This window comes from Agelaius phoeniceus, chromosome 13 (genome assembly GCF_051311805.1).
Source record: "Agelaius phoeniceus isolate bAgePho1 chromosome 13, bAgePho1.hap1, whole genome shotgun sequence".
Classification (NCBI taxonomy): domain Eukaryota; kingdom Metazoa; phylum Chordata; class Aves; order Passeriformes; family Icteridae; genus Agelaius; species Agelaius phoeniceus.
In genome coordinates this window covers 13138149-13158637 of record NC_135277.1, presented here as the reverse complement: position 1 = coordinate 13158637, position 20489 = coordinate 13138149, and the positions used below count along the sequence as shown (strand labels likewise).

Genomic DNA, 20489 nt, shown 5'->3' with positions numbered 1-20489 from the left:
CTGTCTTCCTCAAGATAATGCTTCTGAAATGGTTGGTCAAGTAGATAATTGTGTTCATTGGCTGCATACTTACAAATACAATGTATTTGACAAACTTACTACTGGCAGTGCCTTTAAACTGTGGTTCAGTGAGTTTATCAGTTATGTATTAATTTAGATATGTTATCACAAGTCTGCACTATCTCTTACCCAATTAATTACTGGGAAACGTGTTAAAATAATTAATCCTGACAAATTAAAGAGGGAGAGTTTATACTCATCTAGCTATTGAACTGCTTAGTTCTAGTAATAATTGCATTACTTATTTTGTTAAAGAGAAATGTGAAAATGAAAATATTGGTGTTTGTAGCTGCCCAGACACAGGCACAAGGAGCATTCCAGAGGGAAGCACTTGCTTTGTTAAGCCATTTAAGACAAATATTGCATTTGATCTCATGAGTCAAAATCTCCTGTTGGCACAGTGTAGTTTGGGGAGATGGTAAAGCACTTTCCTCATGACAGCAGAACACAGCAGTGAGCACAGATGACACAGGTAAGGCAAACCAGCCCGCAAGAAGAACAGGACTACAACTTGCTGTCTCTTTGTTGGCTTTTATTTTGTCCCCTGGTCAGCTCAGACCAACTTGTCCTTCAAAAAGGGCTGGTGAACAAGGAGGTGTTCCCCTGGGACAGGTGGGATAGTGTCCAGTGCTGGGCAGTACAGCTCAGCCACCTACTCGTGCCTGCAGGAAGCAGTGCCAAGGTCTGCAGGGAAATGGCCTTACATCTCCCAGGGCCAGCTCCAGCCACTCCACCAACTGACTGAGGCATCTGGCATAGAAATGTTACTGGATATTGCATTCTCCACTGTGGTTCTCATGTAGGTGTGCTGAGCTCCTCTAGTAAATCTCAAATGCAGGTCACACTGATGAACCAGAGTTTAGCATGAGCTGCAGATGAAAGTTGTGTGTTTACCACAAGAAAGAATGAATATTTAGTTCTTAATGCTCAAAAAATAATATAAACAAAAGTGCTTGTGATTCTTTTTCACAGTTCACACTTTTCTGATTAGATAAATTAAAACACTGAGGAAAATTGAAAACTATTTGGTCAAGTGGATCCTGTTGCTGTATTTGGTCCTATTTGGACACCAAAGCAGCACACGTACAGTTCTGCTCTGCAAAGTGAAGCTGTCTGGATGCTTTTTAGGTAAGTGATTTGCATGTAAAGCAAATATTTCCTAATTATTTTCTCTGAAAACTCTGCTTATGTATTTTTGACAAGTGAGGAAGGTGATGTAGATCAACCTATGGCTTACATCACATTTTAGTAGTTCTGACTTTCCCCCAAAGACTTTCAGAGGAGTCACTGACTCAAGCTGTAGTCAGTCCCGGTGATGATGCAGCAGAAGGGGCTGGTTTGGCTGCCAGCTCTCAGCTCTGTGAGCTTTGCAGCGCTGGCAGGAACAAAAAGCAGTAAAAACTTGCCTGTCACCGAAGTCAGCAGCTCTCACAATGAATGCAAACATAGGGCAAATCTGCTGAGTAAGAAGATGCCTTCCTACATAGTAACTTTAGAAACTAGAAATCTGACCAGACAAAAAAAAGAGACTAGAAATTGCTGGCTGCAAGCATGGAGTAAAATCAGGGGTGGAACGGAAAGCTTAAATGATAGTGGCAGCATCTGATGGTATCTCCCCTACACATTATCCAGGTGGTGCTGATAGCATGAATTCTGAAGCCACATGTTCTGTTTAGGTTGCATTTTTGCAAGTTAGTTTGAGGCAGATGTAAACTTAAGGCTGTTTTCTGAGGGATGTAAGTATAGGGCAGCTCATCCTCAAAAGCATAGCCCTGTCCCATGTGGCCTGCTGGAAGTCGTTTTATGGGTGCTGTAGGATGGGCTCAGTGAGAACTACTAACAAAATTGGCTTTTTATTTCTGATCAATGCCCATCGTCAAGTCATTTATCTGCATGTGTGGGAAGGCTGGTTTTATCTGGGTGTGAGGATGCTCTGGCACACCTGAACAGTTCAGCACCTGCCCCGGGCAGTGCAGGGTCCAGTGCTCAGTACTGGTGCTTTGCTGCCTCAGCACTGGTCCGGTGCTCTGGGCGGGGAGCTCTGGCACAGCCCTTGGCTAACGCCGCGCCAGGTCCAGCGCCCGCGTTGCCGATGCTGGCCACGCCGGTGAGCCGTGCGGTGTTCGGGGGAGCCCGGCGTGCCGGGGGAAGGCATGGCCGGCAGCTCCAGCCGCGGCTGGAAGGCTCAGCCCGCCCGCCCAGTACTACAGCCGGCAGCGCCCACCCGGCTCGGGGGTCGGCGGAGCTGCCGTCGGGTCCCGGTGCCGCCCGGAGGGGCCGCGTCTGCGGGGCGTGCTCGGCCCAGATGGCGCCGGAGCCCGCGGCCCCTCGTGCGCGCTGCCGGCCGGCCCCGCCGCATTGTCCGCCGCGACCCCCGCCCTGCGGCCCGCCCCGTCCAGCGCCGTCCCTCCCTCCCTCCTCCGGCCGGCCCTGCCCCTCGCCCCTCTTCTCCCCAAAGGCCAATGGAGACGAGATGCAGAGAGTAGGGCCGGGACGGGCGCGCCGGGGCCGCTCCGTCCGTCCCCAGTCTCCTCCCCTCGCCCGCTGACCGGTGTGTGGAGCGGCCGGCGGGGCATGCCAGCCGCGTCCCGCTGAATGGCGCCGCTCCGCCGCCGGCCGCTGCCGCGGGCGCTGCTGCTGCTGCTGCTCCCGCTGCCAGGTGAGTCCGGCCGGCCCGAGCCCCATTGTCCGGCCCCGCTGCGGCCGCCGCACGTGGCTTTATTTATCCGGCATCGGCGGGACCGGCGGGGAGGGAGCGGGAACCGGCGGCGGCTCCGCGCTTTGTTCGCGCCGCGACGGGGCGGGGGGGGGGCGTGAGGGGCGCGGGCGGTGCGCGGCCCCTCCGCGCTCTGGTGAGAGGTTTTCGCTAACGATTCCTTGTAAAATCAGCCTTTTTACGACGCGCCCCGCTCCGGCTGCTTTGGCAGGCTTGTAAAATTAGCGAGCGGGCCGGGCGGAGCGGTCGCACCTGTGTGGCCGCCCCAGCGCTGCGCGGCCCCCGGGGTCACCGCGCCCCCGCCCGTGCCGTGGCCGGTTCGCTCGGTGTGGAAGGCGCTGGTTCTCCGGCTCCTTGGCTTTTTACAGCCTGAGGGCTTCGCGCCGCGTGGAGTCAGTACCAAGTTTCCCCAGAGTTGTCCGAGTTGGGAGCGCTCGGAGCGTGTGTGATAGCGATGGCTTCACCTCGTGCTGTGGGGATGACTCGCAGCTCACAGTGCGGTTTTAACTTGCAATGTCTCTGCTTACATGTCTGTCCTTACAGACAAAAACATTTTTTCCTTTTTTTTTTTTCTCTTTTCTTTTCTCTTAGGAGTGTGGTGCTTTAGTGAACTGTTTTTTGTGAAAGAGCCTCAGGACGTTACTGTGTCAAGGAAGGATCCGGTGGTTTTAGACTGCCAAGCCCGTGGTGAAGCTCCTATAACTATTACATGGCTGAAAAATGGAGGCAAAGTGTCTGAAAACGAACGGATCTACACTTTATCCAATGGCTCGTTGTATATCAGTGAGGTAGAAGGAAAGAAGGGAGAACTGTCTGATGAAGGATTTTACCAGTGCTTAGCTCTCAACAAACATGGGGCCATTCTCAGTCAAAAAAGTCACCTCACACTAGCAAGTAAGTCCCAGCTCTTGTTTTTTTAACCTGTTCCTGAGTTTGTGGCAGCAATTCTCTGAACAGCGCACAGCAACCTATCGTTTTGATTGCGTAACTGACAAGTTAAAATGCAAAATTATAGAGTAATTCTAGAGAACCTTTATTTCTTTTTAAATGTATAAAGATTATGGGAAAAACTTATGGTGGTCCCTTATTCAGTCCCTGATGTGGCAGAAGTGGCACAGGTACCTGTGAGACCTCTTGGGCAGTGGTGCCTTGTGTGGGTGGCTTAGGTGTGTCACTAGCCTGGAGCAGGTGGTGATGCAGAGTCATGCTGGCTACAGAAGTCCTGGGTCTGGTTTCCCAAGTGCTGTTCTAGCAGCCTTACAAGGGTTATCTCCAGATCTGATTAAAAAAAAAAAGAAAGAAATTCCTTGTTCAGTAGCTTGACCGCTGTGTTGTGCCATCTTGGGGCAGGGTGGAATGATTAATGTAGATGTTTATCTCTGGGAGAGGAAAGAGGGGAAAAGTTTTCTGGGCAACTGTAAGGCCTTGCTTTTCTGACTTGTGTTCAGCCAAGCAGATGTGGGTGCTGTCCCACCTGGTTCCTCTGGAACCTCCCGTAAGGGCCTTTTACGTGGTTCCAGTGGGAAGGGAGAGTTGCATTTCTGGAGTGACTCCCTACTGCTGGGTGAACGGTGAAGGAAATAGTTGTGTCTAAGTGCCTGTATGGCTTTAACAGACTGACCCCGGGTGTTTGTTGCCCTCTCTTTTCCTATCATCTTTAAACATTGAGCAAGAGATGTGTGTGAGGGACGGAATGCTGTGCCTTTTTCCATGGCAGAGCAGAGCTTTGCCACTAGACTACTTCTACAACATGATCACCCTTTGCTTCCCAAAAGTACATGGAAATGCACTTTTCAAAGAAAAGTAAATTTTGGCAAAGTAAAGAAAACTTTCATTTCAAAGAAAATATAACACAGAGTACACAGTTTATGTAGTCTTCTCATGTTCCCTCTATAATGGGACTTAACTGATGAACTTAATCTAATAGGAAAAGACTTCCTATGACCTCTTCGACCCTGTTCTTAGTAGCAAGTTGAATAAAACTAGTGCTGGTACCTCACTGAAAACCTGACATTGATTCTAAGTTGCAGCTTTTACTAAATTCAACCTGAAACTAATTAATGAAATTGGTATATTACATTACATTAAAAAACGTGTGAATGTTAACATTTGTTAGTTTCTTTCTGTATGCTACTGACCTGATTCTAAATACTGTCCACGAGATGCCCCGGGAAGGTGTGAACAGCCTTGTTCAGTGAGCCAGAGCACTGGGTGGTTCAAAACCATCCTGGAAGCAGGTGGCTCCAAGTGAGTGCTGAGTTTTCACATGCTGTAAGAATGTGAAACTCTGAAGTCTCAATTTCAAAAACCTGCCTACATACTACTTTTTATCTTGCTCGTGTACAGGACTGAGAGACTCAGTAATTTGTGGGTACTTTTGGTAAAAATGAAATATTTGGTGAAAAATCAAGTATTACAATTTTTAACATTAAACCTCACTAAGTTTCAGTGTGTCAGCATGATTAAAAATTAGACAAGAAAACCCTCCTAAAGAGGATATCAGGGCTACTTTAAATTGGAGACACTGCAGAATGAGCTCCATGCTTAATACCAGAGAACTTCTGGAATAGTACAGAGCACTATAGTAGAATAGCTTGGTAATGCAGTTGTAGTATTTGATTTTATTCAAACAATACTGGACTTCTGTAAATATTTGTTTCTCACATGTACATTATTTCATCAGAAAGGTGGTTTAATTATGCTGATTTTCACCAAGTCTTGTGAACCTATAGATTGTGTGCTGTGGAGTGAGATTCTTATTTTGCAGCCCTTTTTTTTTCCTCCCTCCCCTTCTCTGTAAGACTGTGACAAAAGGTTTCTTTTTCTTGTTTGAATACTTGAAAGGCTTTCTATGGCTGTTGGAGAAAACTGGAAGAGATAGCGGATCCATAATGATCACAGTAGGTGTTGTTGACTTAGTGATTAAGTGGTTAACTAGTGGCCAAACATGAAGTTATCCTATGTAGCAGTCTCTTCTCTTTAGTCATGCACCGGTCTGACCCATTTCAGAATGTCATCTTTACTGTAAAGCTGTGAAATTGGGCAATAATTCGTATTGTAATAATTTGGAACCCATAAAACATGTGCAAAATTAGTTTTCTCTCTCATATTCAGTGTTTCTGCCTGCTGTCATGAACTGATTGAACTTTGCAGACATTTTAAGTGAAATAAATGAAAGTCTTGTGGGGGATTTTGTAGCTTTACAATTTTTCTTTTTAGAAGAAGTTGTCGGGTTGCTGCAAAGGCAAATTACCTTGTGGTCAGGGTACAGAAGGAACTATACATATTAAACAGGTGGAGAATAGGCATTAAATGGGCATTCTTTCTTTGGAGGAAAAAAGCAAATGCTCTCTTCAGTTACTGGTAGCAGCAGGGTGTGAGGATGTTCTTTTACTTTGCCTGGTCAGAGGTTTTGCCAATAAGCTTATCTTTTGCTTCAGAATTGTAATGTTTAGTGTTGCATTTGGAAATCAAAAACTTTAATCTGTCCAAGAGTTTAAGATCTGAACACACAAGGAGATCAGGTCTTGGTTTCTAAAGTTAGAAACTGGAAGCTGAAGGTTGCACTCTTGGCAAGAATTCCATTATTCATGTGCAAATTAAGAATTCACAGGGTTAAAAGGTTAGAAACTGGCCAGGATGAGGTTTACCCTTGTGATAAAGAGCAGATGACCCTCATTCATTGGCCAAAGCTTTCATGTAGCTCCTCTGCAAAGTTAGTGATTGCCATGAATTGTTCTTGAGGAATGCAGAAATTCAAATGTGAGCAGGCCTTTCCTTAAGTGTCACTATGGAGCCTTATCTCCCGAGCACATCAGAGTAGGTCTGCAGGGACAGGGTTCCTCCCCAGAGGCCCCAAGGCTTTGCTTTCCTGTTGTTCATCCATGCACAAAAGAATTTGACTAATTTAGGGCTTTTTTTTTGGTGAGATCCCCCTACTTTTTTAAAAGGAAACTCTGGTGCTGGGGTAGTGCTTAGGTAAAACTAAATATTAGTTTCAGTACATGCTTGTAGTTACTTCTAAGGCTGGCTGATTGATGTGGGGGCAGAGGAGGAGGTCCTGTCTGCTTCTTTGTGAGGGGAAAATGGTACTACTTAAGAGCATGACTTACTCAAAATTCGACTTTTGCCACTGCTACTGAGACAGATCTCTTTAAACAGAATATAAAGGGAGTGTAGGCTTCAGAAAAAGTCCTTTTGGTACAACTTTGAATCAGTTCAAAATAAACAAGCTAAGATTTTTGTTTTCCTGCATTTTAAAATTTTGATTATTCATCAACAATTAACTAAGATTCTGCCTGAAAATAAAGCTAGACTTCCAATAAAATATTATTCAGGAGAAATAGAGAAGGTAGATCATGTTCTGAAGCTGGTAACATGGGCATTGTGCAGTGATTGGATAGGTCACTCACTGTTTATGTCCTTTTCACAAAAAGTAGAAATTAAAGTCTTGAGATGGTTGGATGGTATATAAACAGCATTCCTGGATAACCTTTTCTCCTCTTGTAACTCAGCTGAATTGATTTTAATGTTTGTGAATTAGAAGAAATGTAAGCCTGATCCTTCTTGTACAGGTTTCTGCATTTCACAAGAGTGAGAGGTGATGCAAGCAGGAGGTTTCTGGGAACGTGCTCCTGGAGGGAAAGGCTGTGTGAGCCCACGGCACTGCAGCTTGGGGAGTGCTGGGCTCTTCACACAGAGCAGCCTGGAACTGGTGGGAAGTTCATAACTTTGCTTACCTGCTGAGGCAGTGATGTGACTTCAGGTCCCACTGTCCTGCCAATAATTGGCCATATTTATGTTTTTATAGCCTAACAGCATCTTTTGCTCTGCTTTTAAATATTTGCACTGAAGAGTGCATCCAGCTGAGCATCTTGCTGTGCTGTGGCAATCACGTTTCCTTAGCAGTTCCAGCAGTTTGTTCCCACTTTGGCATTGTGCTGTTCCTTGTGTGGGCACAGCTGCACGTGTAGCTAACTGAACAGGGAACTGGTCTGGGTTAAAATAATAGAATTAAAACAAAAGATGCTGTTTAACCCAGCTGAGTTCCTCACTATGGTTTGTCTTGGAGCCACTCAGTGATTGCACTGGTGTAACTGAGAGGGCTGAAGTGGAGGTGGAAAGGCTTAGTGGGGACAGGGGAAGGTTAATGAAACTTACACTCATCAAACTGTGGCCTTTGTGAAATGTGTAGGCAAAACTTTTGCCCCTCTGCTACTGATTTTTTAAAAATAATCTTCATCCTGCCTTAAAATAACAGGATAAATAGCTGTGGTCTATCAATATAGTTTTTGCTTTCCGTGGAATCTGTCATTTCAGGTGTCTTCCAAGTGCATATAGAACTCAAAGCTATGTTAAATTATTTTAAATAGCAATGGAGAGAGGTTCAAATTGTGAGAAAGGAAGGTGGTGTTAGGGGGCAGAAGTGGTTTTGGGCTGAGGTGGAAGTGAAATGGCAGATGGCAGCTGTAGGCAATAGTTTTGTATTGAAAGAGAGCAAAGTTTTAGTGCTGCAGAAGTGGTGTGGTTACAGACAGCTCAAGGTGGTCTGGGTTTTGACAAGTGCTGCCCTACTGCTCTTGCTTTGATTAGTTGATTGAATATCCTGAGAGGAAAATTTGTTTCTAACCTGAGAGTGCACTTGGCTGATTATTAATGCATTTAAATTCCAGTGTTTTTAGGCAGGAGGATGAGGTTCCAATGTCTTAGTCAGCAATGTCAATTGACAACAATTAAGAACAGTAAGATTTTTGTTCTTTAACTGAGATATCCTGAAGAAATAAGAAAACTGGGAAGTACTATCTTGTTAACCCTTTTTATTGGAGTATTTTCCTCTGTCACTCCCCAGGTGTCTTTTGACCTGAAGTCCTGCAGCACCTTGACAGAAGACAATTATCAGCATCCTTTTAAGACATAACCATTAGTTACTTTTTTTGTGGCTGGTACCAGGGCATTCCCTCCTTTTTCAGCAATGATTGCTCCACTTGTAAGAGCTCTTCCACAGGATGAGGAATGGGCTTTTATATTGTTAACAAGATTTAAAAAAATGTATAGAACTTTGCTTAGTGCACATGGACAGTGTTTGTTTCCACTACCATGTCACTTTAGAGGTGAGCTTTTTATGGCTTTCCTGAACACCTCAGTTTCAAATTTGTGTCAAGCCTAATTCCAGACTGAGGCTTTCTATGCCCTTGCTTTTTTTCCTTGCTAGTCAGACCAAAGCTGTTAGGGTTTATTTACTAGTTTTTATCAGAGTAACTTTACAGTGTATAAAGTTTTTACTAGCTTCTTTGTTAAATGAATGCTCCATCTCTTTGGCAGTGCACTCTGTAGCTAATAAAACCTTCACCTACATGAGAAAGGTTGAAGGAAAACACGGTGCTGTGCTAGATGTTGTTCAGAGCTGTGGCCCAAAGCACTCACTCCTCACCTGGTGTGAGTTCAGCGTGTGCTGTGTGTGCAAACCTGGGATTCCTGTCCTGCTTGCAAAGCAATGGATGGCAGCAAAAGATGCTGTTCTGTTCCTGCAGTGTGCTGCTCCCCCCCCACTGCTCCCTTTCTTCCCCCTCCCTTTTTCTCTGCATTTCTTGGTGTAGAAATTGTTGAAAGAGCATTCAGTAAGGCCCCCTTTTGTCAGCCAGCTCTGATTATCCTAAAGAAAAGGATCTCACTCTGAGCAGTTGTTTGCCTAGAGACTTGTTGTCACGTCCTCACAATTTAACAGCTGTGGCTATTGATGGTGTGCAGAACAATTTAAGACAATGACAAAAGAGAATCTTGGAGGAAGAATTTAAAAGTTACTAAGCGTTTTCCTACAGAAATATGGTCATGCCTATTGTTGGACAAACTTGTGCTTAGTATTTGTTTGTTTTCCTCAGCATTTTGTATTTTTTCCATGCTTTATCTCCAAAATTGTGAACATAATCTTTATTTAGTTTTGCTTTTTTTTTTTTTGTTTTTGTTTCATCAATAGGCCCAGCTGTTAAATTGGGATTGATTACTTCCAGTCTTTATAACTGGTAATCACCACCTAAGTGAAAAAGTAATCAACAATGTCAAGACTCCACATTTTGTTGAGTAAGTGTGGGTTGTATGGTCAACATTAGTTACTAAGGTCAACCTTTAGGTAGCTTTTAAGCAGCAGCATTTTAAGCAGTGTCTACATTTTAAAGTTGATTGTCTCAGCAATTGAGTTAGAGGTGGAAAAAAAATCGCTCTAGATCATTTATGTTGGGAGTTAGAAATCCATCTGGCAGCCTTCCAAAACCTGCATCTGTAGTGGAAACAATTTTTGGTTGTATGGATTAAATGGTTACTTTTTAAAGACTAAACAGCAGACTTAGGGAAGAGATGTCTGTGAAACCACCTGAGTATGGACAGTTTGCTTTTTGCCTTCGTGTGTGGAATTATTGTAAACTCCTCCTCTGTTTTTTCTGTATGTAAAAACTTTGGAGGGAAATGGCCTTCCTAATTTATTAGAGGAAAATATAAATAAGCATTACTAGACAGATTTTTTTTCTTCTGCTTTTACTTTGTTTCATACTTCAATAATAATTCTATTGGTTTTGTTGGGTTTTTAAAATGAAATTTAAAAAAAACTTCCACTCTTAGGTGAGTGGAAGTTGTTTTTGTTTTTAACGACATAAACACCATCAAAGACAAAATAAACTAAGTTGCATCTGGATTATACAGTTAACATCCCAAGGCCCTGTTCAAAGTGCTTGTTTCTCAAGTGCCCATCTCTTGTAGTTCTGGTAGAGGTTTCTGACATAACAGAGCATCTGCAACGTAGGGAAATAGAATCTTGGTATCATTTTCCCAGAGGCAGATCTGCTCCTGAAGTTAGATTCTTATTATCAAAACCCAAAAATGACAGAATGTGTAATCTTTGTATTTTATGGGGTAAAAATTTCAGAGTTCCTATGTCTTTTTGTGCCAGTATTGCACCAAACAACTTTTAAAACTCCCACTGTGGTCAGGGTCTCTTCTGACTTTGGCTGATGAGAAAAGTGTGAATTATTTGGTAGCTAATCTTGAGCAAGTTTGGTTCTAGCCTGAGCATTGTAGCAATAGCATCCAGTAAGCAGCTGCTTGTTTACTGGATGTCAGAGCAGTAGAATGCAGTCTGAGAAATGAAATATTGAAAATGAGCTTGCTGGAAAAGACATAGGAATGCTGACAAGAAGCTTTATAGCCAAAGCTTCTGTCAGGATTTAATCATTTGAGGCAAAAGATGGTGGCATGGGCAACAAGGCTTATGTGTGAGACTTTGGGAATTGCAGCTTTAGGTGGAGCAAACTGTGTTTTTGAAAGGAGGAAGGTCTGTCTTAGCTGCAAGCTGCTCTGAATGGTGGATTGATGACAAAGCAGCAAAACTTACCTTGTTCTAGTCCTCTAGCCTCAGAACATGCTAAAATTATGATTTAGATTTTAATAATAATCCACAGTAATTTACCTTGGCGTGGAAGTGTGTTAAAAATGTGCTCTTTAGCTCTGAGGTGCAGTAGTTTAATTTTGAAATGATTTGCTGATGAGAGAGAGTTTTAAAAGAAATAATTACTGATTGACCAGGCATAAGAGGTACTTTATTACAAGAGGTAATAAGAGGTAAATTAGTACAAGCATTAAACATGTCATTGGGTGTTCCTTTAATACATAGCTGGGGGGAAAAGTTAAAATAAGTCTTTACAGCTTGTGGTGTGCATCTTGTATAAAGTGATGAATGAATGTTGGAAACTGGAGAGGATTCTGTGAGCAGAAGCATCTTTATATTTTCAAATTTGATTTTTAGTGTCTTCAGATAATAATCCTGATCACATTGATTGATTACATTATTTGTCCTCATTCCAGTAGACCAGAATTTCTTGTGTAAAATCTTCATAATTCCTGGGGTTTTCTTGGCTCTGCTTTGAGCCATTTCAGATTAAAGTCCAAACAAGTTAAAAGAAGTTTAGAAAACCAGGTTGCATCTCAGCCCTTGCAGCATGTGGAGCAGCAATGCTGTCTTCTCCCTCTAAAATCCTAACAGTTACAGGATGTCCATAGCACCATATTTTACAAAGTGGGTTTGTTGGTTCTTTTAAGCTGTATCAAGACAGTTTCTGAGTCTTGAAAGTGTCTTGAAATGGAGAGGAAAACATACAATAGCAAGGCTTTTCATTGATTTGCAGATCTATTCTAACATTGAAAATTTTCTCATAATTTGTCTTCTCTCCCATGTTCCCACTCTTTCTTCTTTCTCCTGTCACATGCAGGCTGATTTTTCTGCATTTAGTTAGTTTTTGTTTTTTCCTTTTCTCTTATAAATTGTCATGTATGTACTACATCATTGCTTTGGATCTGCTTCTGCTGACCCTCCTTCCTTATTCCTGTCTGATGCCTGGAAGGAGGTGCTGTTTTCCAGTGGAGCTTATTTTCACAGCTGTGCCAGAGGAGGGAAGTGTCATAAGATACTTTGAGGTCAGTTTTGACCCCAAATTTAGATGAGGTAAAAATGAGTCTACAGAAGTATAATATCTTGTCTCAGGTGGTCTGCCTGTCATTTAAAATCAGGCAATAGTTTTGATTAAGAAAAAGCTGTTTTAATAGCCCTTGCAATAATGTACAGTAAAGCCAGGTCAGTGTTACAAAGAATTGTTTTTTGCTTTACAACTTGTTACAACTGGAAGTTTTCAAATAACCCGTTATCTTTTCAAAGAAACCTTAAAATTCAAGTCTTTGAACATGCAGAAGAATTTTAAATGCTTACTCCTGCTTGTACAATCTTGAACATATTAATAAATTGCTTAGATGACTTATCAGCAAATTAACTAGGGTAAATTATTAAATTACCATTTCACCATCCACATCGAGATCTCTAGTAAAGCTCTAATAACTGTACCATGTGCCTCAGGCAGAGCTGTGCATTATGTATGTTCTTTGTAATGAGAATTTGTTGCCTTTATGAAGCCATTGACAGCCATTTATCATTCTGTTCATTAAACTTGTCTGTGACATCCGGTAAATTGATGTTAACTGGAAATATTCCCTGGCAGTTCTGGCACGACTCTGTCATTTTGCCTGAGGAGAAACTTTGTACCTAGCATGTCCCAAATTACAAGGGTGAAACCTCCTTCCCCCACCTCCTCTCCAGAAGCCTAAGTGAACATATGACCAGCTCTTTTTTCCCCTCTTGCTTTTAATGCTTATTTATGCAAACACCCCTGTAGCCCACAGTTTGCAAGCAGATTTATCATTGATCTTCAATAGAGGTTGAAAGTGGATCCTGCTTTTATGAGTTCAGCCAGTCTGGGCCAGGAAGGCAGCTCAGTTTTATCCCACAGCAAGAAATTAAGAAATTAGCTGTGGAATCCTTGGTAGCATTGGTGGGAGTTTTGTGACATTCCCAGCTTCCCAGCAGTGGCAGTTGTACTTGTTTTTAATGGTCATAATCTTTAATCTTTACCCAGTGTTGCTTACTGCTGATTCTTGGTAGATGACCAAATTAATTGCTGAAAGCCTTTCTAATAGTGCTTTGTGTGGTTTTTTGAAATTCCTTTGTTTGGAATGATGAACAATATTTCTTTTTTTTTTTTTTTTTTTTTGCTCTTGAACACCCAGTGTGGAAAAAAATGCTCACTTTTAGTACCTGCCAGTGTTTGATTCCTGTGGGATAGCTATCTCTGGTAGTGGTAGAGGTAGTTAATAGGATATCTGCTCCCCTTCTAGTGCTCCTGTTGTGCTACCTGAATCCAGCTGTATCAGGGATCGTTCAAACAGAGATGAGTGAACTAACAAATTGTGCCATAACTGAACAAAACATTTATTAAAGGGTCTAGGATACCATCAAAAAACTGAATATCCAAAAAATCCATTACAGAAAATTTTTGTCTTTTGAGTGAAAGAGTTGAGCAGTTGGCTCTTGAAAATATATTGTGTCTCACTACATAATAGTTCACTGGATTAAATGAATTTATTGATTTCTGCTTCTTTACTGACACACATTTATGAGCAGTTTCTTTGGCACCATGGCCACATGTCAAAGGTCATAACTTTCCTTCACTGTGGAAGAATAAAAGCTTTCAGATGGTGAATCCCTGAAATCTAAACAGGGCTTTGTCCTCCCTTCCCCCCTCAAAATAATTACTGGTTTTGCATAGATTTATTTAAGATAAATACACAATAATAATAAAAAACTTGTACATACTGAAGGAACACCTATATTATCTTCATAAAATAGCTGCAGGAAACTCTATAGATGAAAGGCAACATATCTAATCTGCAAATAGGTATCATTATGGAGCACATGGTAGTAGATTAGACTCCTTTATGGTCAGAGATTTTATTGAAAATGGTCACTTTTTAGAACAGAATAATTATTTTTAATGAAGAATTTTATTAGCTATAGTTTAGGAACAGTATTTCTTTCCTTTTAGAGTTGTGTATACTTTGTGCACCGGAGGAGATCCTGGAAGCAGATCCCACTGAGAGAATGAGCACGTTCAAAATCTGTGCTTTGTGTTTAGATGAATGCTTATAATGTTGATATTTTCTTTAATGACCTTCATCAGTAGTAAGTAGCCTGTGGGGTTTTTGGTGTGTACTAGATATGGATAAGTTCACTCATGATGTAAACATGAAGTTATTGAAAAAAAGAATCTGCAGTGAAACATAAAGTGAAGTTTAATCAGCCCACTAGTTTGTTAGAGGTGAGTAGGCAGGAGTAGTGGGTGGGGTTTTGGGTCTTCTCTTTTTGGCAGCTACTGACTGGTAGATGAGCTCTGACCATCTCAGGAAGCAGCAGTGTGAAGGTAACCTCACCAAGGTGTTGATGTAAAATAATTGAAATATTTGTGCTAGGTTTGAATTGTTAGCGTGGTCTGGCTGTGGTCCTCTTAGCAAGGGTGTTTCTGAAGAACAGCAGAGCCTAGAGTTCTCTCAATGGGAAAAGTACCCCATGGTTTTCTAAGAAGGCATAAAAAGTCACCCCACTGCCTGCCCTAAGAAAGAATCGCTTGCCAGACTTTATTTTTGCATAGTAGAGATGAAACCTATTCATGCTTTTAATCATGTTTCTTAAAAAAAAAAAAAAATTGTGGTAGACTTTTCTTCTGCTCTAATATTTGTGTGTGTGTACAAATGGTGATCTTGTTTTAAGGGAGCTTTTGGTACTCTCATATTAAATTTACCAAATATTTATATTGTGGAACTGCAGTTGTTAATTTTTTGGCATATTAACTTTTTCAGTAGGAATTTGTCATGTCAGTATTAATCTCTGTTTTTTAATTTTTCTAATACAGTACATTTCATCAGGACTGTTTATCCTATTCCCTAGAGCAAATTGAAGATGAAAGTCTTTTCTCTGGTTTTTTTTTTTTTTTTTCACTAGGACAGCATGGAAACGTCTACTTAGGGAACAGAGACATGGAACTTACTGGGGTCTTTGTGTCTGGAAGTAGCTTTTGGTGTTGCTGTGACTAGAATTGGTTGTCCTGTCCATTCGGAGGAAGAATATCAAACTTTTTTTCCTTATTTTGGCATATGTTCACACATCTTTACTCAGCTTGACTAGCTCAGGACAGGAGGTGATGTTTGTGCTGAGCCCGTTGCTGGTGAACACCGAGCTGGGCTTTCCCTCTAAGCAGTCCTGGACAGATGTAGACCTGCTTTATTTCCCTGTTCTGCATTAATGAGGAGCTAAGTGTGATCTAACACTGCCTGGAGAAACCAGCTGGCATGGAGAGCTGGAAACAATGCTCTAATTACCTGGAGAGGAAGTTTGGGAGGGGAAGGGCGTGAGGTGGAGGTGTGAGTGGTCTCATGTGTCTGGAGCTCAGGCAGGGGATTGGTGGGAAGAGGTGAGTGCTGAGGAGAATCTTGTGGAGTGAGGGGACCTGGGCTTGGCTCCTTTGCAGATTGCCATGGGTACAAGCTCAGAGTGGAAGAGGGATCTGGCAAAGACAGACTCAAGAGAGTGTGCCCATCAGAGTAGCTGATCTTTCAGGACATCAAATATGGAGCCAGGAGGCCTGGACTTCCCCTGGGAGCTTCAGAAAGACAAAGAATAATCTCCCAGTGATGCCTTGTGATGCCTGAGGCATCTCTAGTCTGGGGATCTTTAGGGTAATAGAAATGCATTTCTGCTCCAGCCAGGAGCTTCTGCAATATGTGATACTAGTCCACTTGTCCCAGCTTTCCATGGGAAGTCTTTGATTGCATATTTCTTATGTCCTCAATATTTGATACCAGCTTCTGAGGTTGGGTCAGCTGGACCTGGAACAAGTTGGGGGAGCTGTCTATGACTGCAACACATGGAGTGCTGTGAAGGATCAGTGTTGTGTCTTGGATGTCTAAATTTAGTGAATATTTCAGTCCCCCATCCAAATGTTTGTCCATACCCAACAGTAAAATTCAAATAATAATAGAGCATAATCTCAAGGTGTTGTGAAAGTGGATGCAGTACCATTTGTGAAGAACCATAGTGTAGAGCCCTGCAGGGAAGGCCAGAAGGAAGCTGGTAACTGTTGAGGGCAGTGTTTAACACAGTGTAATAAACAAGGAATGAGGCCACACACTGAACAGAGAGGAGAAAACAAAATATTGAATAGATGCTCAGTATGTGAGCACTATTCATTTGGTGCTGTGAATAGTGGGGAAGTGTGATTGTGCACTTGTATTGTTTCCTAAAGCATGTATATAAACAGAGAAATCAGCTACATAAACAGAGTATTTTCTTCAGTTTCCCAACTCCTGAGCATTTAGGAAATTTTCATCATGTGTGTATACACACATGTAAGAGATATATTGAATGTGTGAGTGGGATAGTTCAGGGATTAGCTTAATTTATCTAATGATGTATGTAATTTAAAAAAAATGAAATAAATATGCTTGAAAGTATTAGAGCTTTATATGGGCAGGATGTAATGAAAAAAGGTTTGTAACAGAGTGTCTTGTGACAACTTTTTAAACAAATAAGTTTGTCAGAATTTTCTGATCCAACCAAAACATGGGCTGGTATCTGAACATGTGTTCAGCAATAACTTTAACTTGATAGTATTAGTCCTCAGATAATACTTATGTATATACATATGTATGCTCATCTATGCACTCTCTGGTGTTTGTCAGTACAAAATTTACTTTTTGTCATCTGACTGAGATGAAATCAGCTATATTGCTGGTGCAGAGGAGAAGAGCTTTTTTGTGGTGCCAGGCAGGACTGTGGGCTCCAGTGCTGTGGAGGAGTTGGCCCCTGTGGGTTTTACCTCCTCTTTCATCTGCTCTGTCTCTTCTCTCAAATATTTACTCCCCCACATAGCCTAGACCACCACCTGCTTGCTAGGCTACAGGTCTTATGTTGAGCCATAGAGCAGTTTTTTGGAAATACAGCCCTGCAGTCATGACTAGAGAAAAGCTCCAATACTTGTTCGTTTGTTCTTTCTTTTTTTTTTTTCCTCATTTTGTTGCTTTTCCTGGTAGATTTATGTAAAGAATCTCAAAGGCAGCAGAGTATTCAAAACCTCCTGCCTTTGATGCACCTTGTACATCTAGATCCTTTTTGGCACCTGTACCTTTGGGTGCTGGGACCTTCTTTCTCTGAGGATGTTTTTCACAGGCCTGCTCAGAAGCTGGAGTTATGGGGAAGTTTAAAGCATTATTTTTATTTATTTTAATTATTCCTTTCCTCACTCTTTAGTTGCTGCTGTGTTCACCATTGTCTTCCGTTTATCTAAATAATGGTTGCCTGGCCTTTCACAAACTTGTGATGGGGAAAGATGGTGACCACCTGAAACAATAATATCTGTGGCAGAATAGCCTGAGAACTTTAAATAACCAAAGGGGACCGTTTCCAAGGCAGCTAAGTGACCTTTGGATCCCAGGAGTAGACTATTCATAGAGGCAAAGCCTTTGTCCTGCTTTGACCAGTGGTCAGTGAACTCTGGCAGGCCCCTCGGCTCACCATCTTGGCCCTAGCCTAGCAGCTGGTGATTGATTCATTTAACTGTCCAGATTCACATTCTTCTGTCAAGGACTTGTCAAGGAAGAAAAAGGTTCTATGGAGGGCTATTCATTTTACTAAAAGGAAGGGGATGCATTATATGATTGAGTGGATTACTTTTGGGTCAGAAGAGTTCCTGCATTGCCCCGTTTTAATTTGGCCTTCAATCAAAGAGAGATTTAGTTTATTAGTGCAGTGTGGAGCTCATGTAGAGGGACAGATAATTTCAATTCCATCAGTGCAGAAAGGTTGTTTTGTTTGTTTGTTTGTTGTTGTTTTCCCCCCCATCCTTTTTGTGGTTTGTCCACCCCACTGCGTTTCTGCCAAAAGAATCCTTTGATTTTTGTGACTGGTTAATATGACAGAGTTAAGATTAATTGCTAGTAATCTCACTCTTAGATTCAGTGTGAGTGTTATATGAGTAGTAATGTTCTTAACTATCTCTCATTTATGGTTTTGAGCAGTCCAGGAAAGTGTCAAGTAAGTAAAAGGTCAGTGTGTTACCTCTGTTTTGGATGAAGAGAAAAGTGAGAACAAAATAAATTCAACAGGATCAAACTAATAAATTACTTTCCTGTAGACAACACAGATGATGATAAAGCTGAGGGTAGAACCTTGTATTTTCTATCTAGTACCTGTTTTCACCTGAAGTAATAGTTTGTTGTAAAAACTCAGCATTCTATAAATTCTCAGGAGACCTGTTTCCCTCTGCTGGTTTAGAATGCCCTTTTTTGTAAAACTAGGAAGGTGTTTCCATGCATTATGAAACTTAAATCGTGTTTTCAGTTCTACAACTAATGCATCCAAAAAACCAACTTTGAGTTGTGCTAGGGGAGGTGTGTTTCAGCTTCAGTGTGTGTTGCCAGCTCCTCTTTCCATGTGCCCTCCAGCTGAGCTGTGTTTCCTTAGCATTAGGATTTCCTTGCTGCTCCTCTTCATGAAGTACTGAGCAAAGCACGTTGTTGCTTGGCTCCTTCCACTGGAAATAACAGGCATTAGAGAGCAGATCCTGCCAGTTAACCTTCTGCCTCCCTTTGAATGAGCACCATGAGCTGCAGCAGATGAAATACGACCTTCAAGTTTCTTTTCCCCACTCTCATAAGCTATGTATTGTTTTGATTTGGCTTATTGAACGTATTATGAGGGATTTCTGATTGGCTCCAGGCCAAAGTATTTTACTTCTGCTGATGGGAGTACAAGTGCATAATTTAGAAGAAAATACAGTGAAGCTTGATCTGTTGTTTCCTTTTCTCTCCCTCTTTTTTGGGGGAAAAGGAAGAATTTTGTATTTGTCAAGATAAATGAATGGCTTAACTACCTTAAGAGCACAGGGGAAGGTGGAAGTCTGAGATAATCTAACCTTGCTAACATTTCTCTGTTATATGCCTCTACATATGTGTCAGAAATCTGGGATGAGTAAAACACCTGTTGAATAGGCAGCTTTTTTTCATGGAGACCTAGTGCTATTCCTCTCCTGCATTTCCCAGGGAGCAGCCCCTTGTTTGGGACTGCTTGTTCCAGGCTGGAGTAGGATGTCTGAGATGGGGATAGCAGCTTCTCTGGGCTCCTGATAAAATCTCTCTCAGTGCTTCCCTGGTGGCTTTGATTCATGGCCTTCACTGGGAGACAAACAATGAGCTTTTAAAAATCATGGCAAGGAAAAATGGGTTGTCATTGTGTATTGGAAAATATAAGCAATCTAATAACTAGTTGTATCACCTACTTAGTAGAACATGGCTATTTGGTTGTGCTATGAGTGGGCAAACTGGAAATCCAAGGGTCCAACAATTGTGTGCCACCCAAGCAGTCAATATCCATAGCAAGGTGACTTCTTCTAAAGACATTGAAGGCAAAATAATTTTTTTCTGGAAGCTGCACTTCTGATTTGTTTCATGTGAAAATTGCAAGAGTTGTAAACACTTCCCCCTCCCGTACCTCTAGAATTTTTCAGGTAAACATCTAATTTGAGGATTTAAGTAGCTTCAATAAATAGGTAGTACTGACAGTGTCTTTTGTTGCTTTTTTTTTGTGTGTGTGACCTTTGTTTCTGATTTTCTCCCTGCTGCTCTCAAAGTTTAGGACATTCAAATTTTAACTGTTAGTTACTACTCTCTGCTGAAAGACTGTTCCTGGGTGAGATCTCTGGGCTGTGTAATGCAGTAGTGGGCATTTGGTGACAGGGAAATGAGCTGCAGGCATTTGGCCCTTGAGAGTGGAGGCATTTCTTCTTTCCTTTCCCCGTGGGAATGAGGAAATGTTGACATTTGGAGAGGGGGCTGAAGGGCTTGAATTCCCAACACCCCTGCTCAGTGTTTTGCATTGAAATGGTCTTTCATCCTGGGATGCTGATTCTGAAACACTGTAAGCAAAAAATGGAGAGTGCTCCTATCTCTCAGGAATAGCATTTCTGACAGTCTGGAGACTTAACAGCACCACCAGATCAACTTACACTCATTCATATGGGGATGGTGTCAGTTTGCCACTGTATGAAATGGAACCCCTTCCTCTGCCTTCCCCAGATGTGAGCGAAGGCGCAGGGTGGGTGGTGCAGCACAGGAATGTGTGGGGCCCCACTCCTGGCCTGGGATATGCTCTCTGGTGCTTCCTCTGATTGATGAGCTAGGCAGGGTGAGGTGAAGAGTGGCTTTTGCATTCTGCTTAGGATCTAGTTTTATTTCAGCCAGGAATAGCATTTATTTATTTATAGAGATACAAGACTGATAAATAGAGGTCTTACCC

General features: G+C 42.1%; 1 protein-coding gene across 1 annotated transcript in view; it reads left to right on the top strand.

Moving 5' to 3' along the window:
- The first annotated feature begins 2634 nt into the window (after positions 1–2634).
- The window catches only part of PRTG (protogenin), a 74052-nt gene continuing 56197 nt past the window's right edge, over positions 2635–20489 (top strand). The window contains 2 exon segments of the mRNA XM_054642355.2: positions 2635–2719; positions 3368–3670. Coding sequence (XP_054498330.2) covers positions 2635–2719; positions 3368–3670 — 388 coding nt within the window.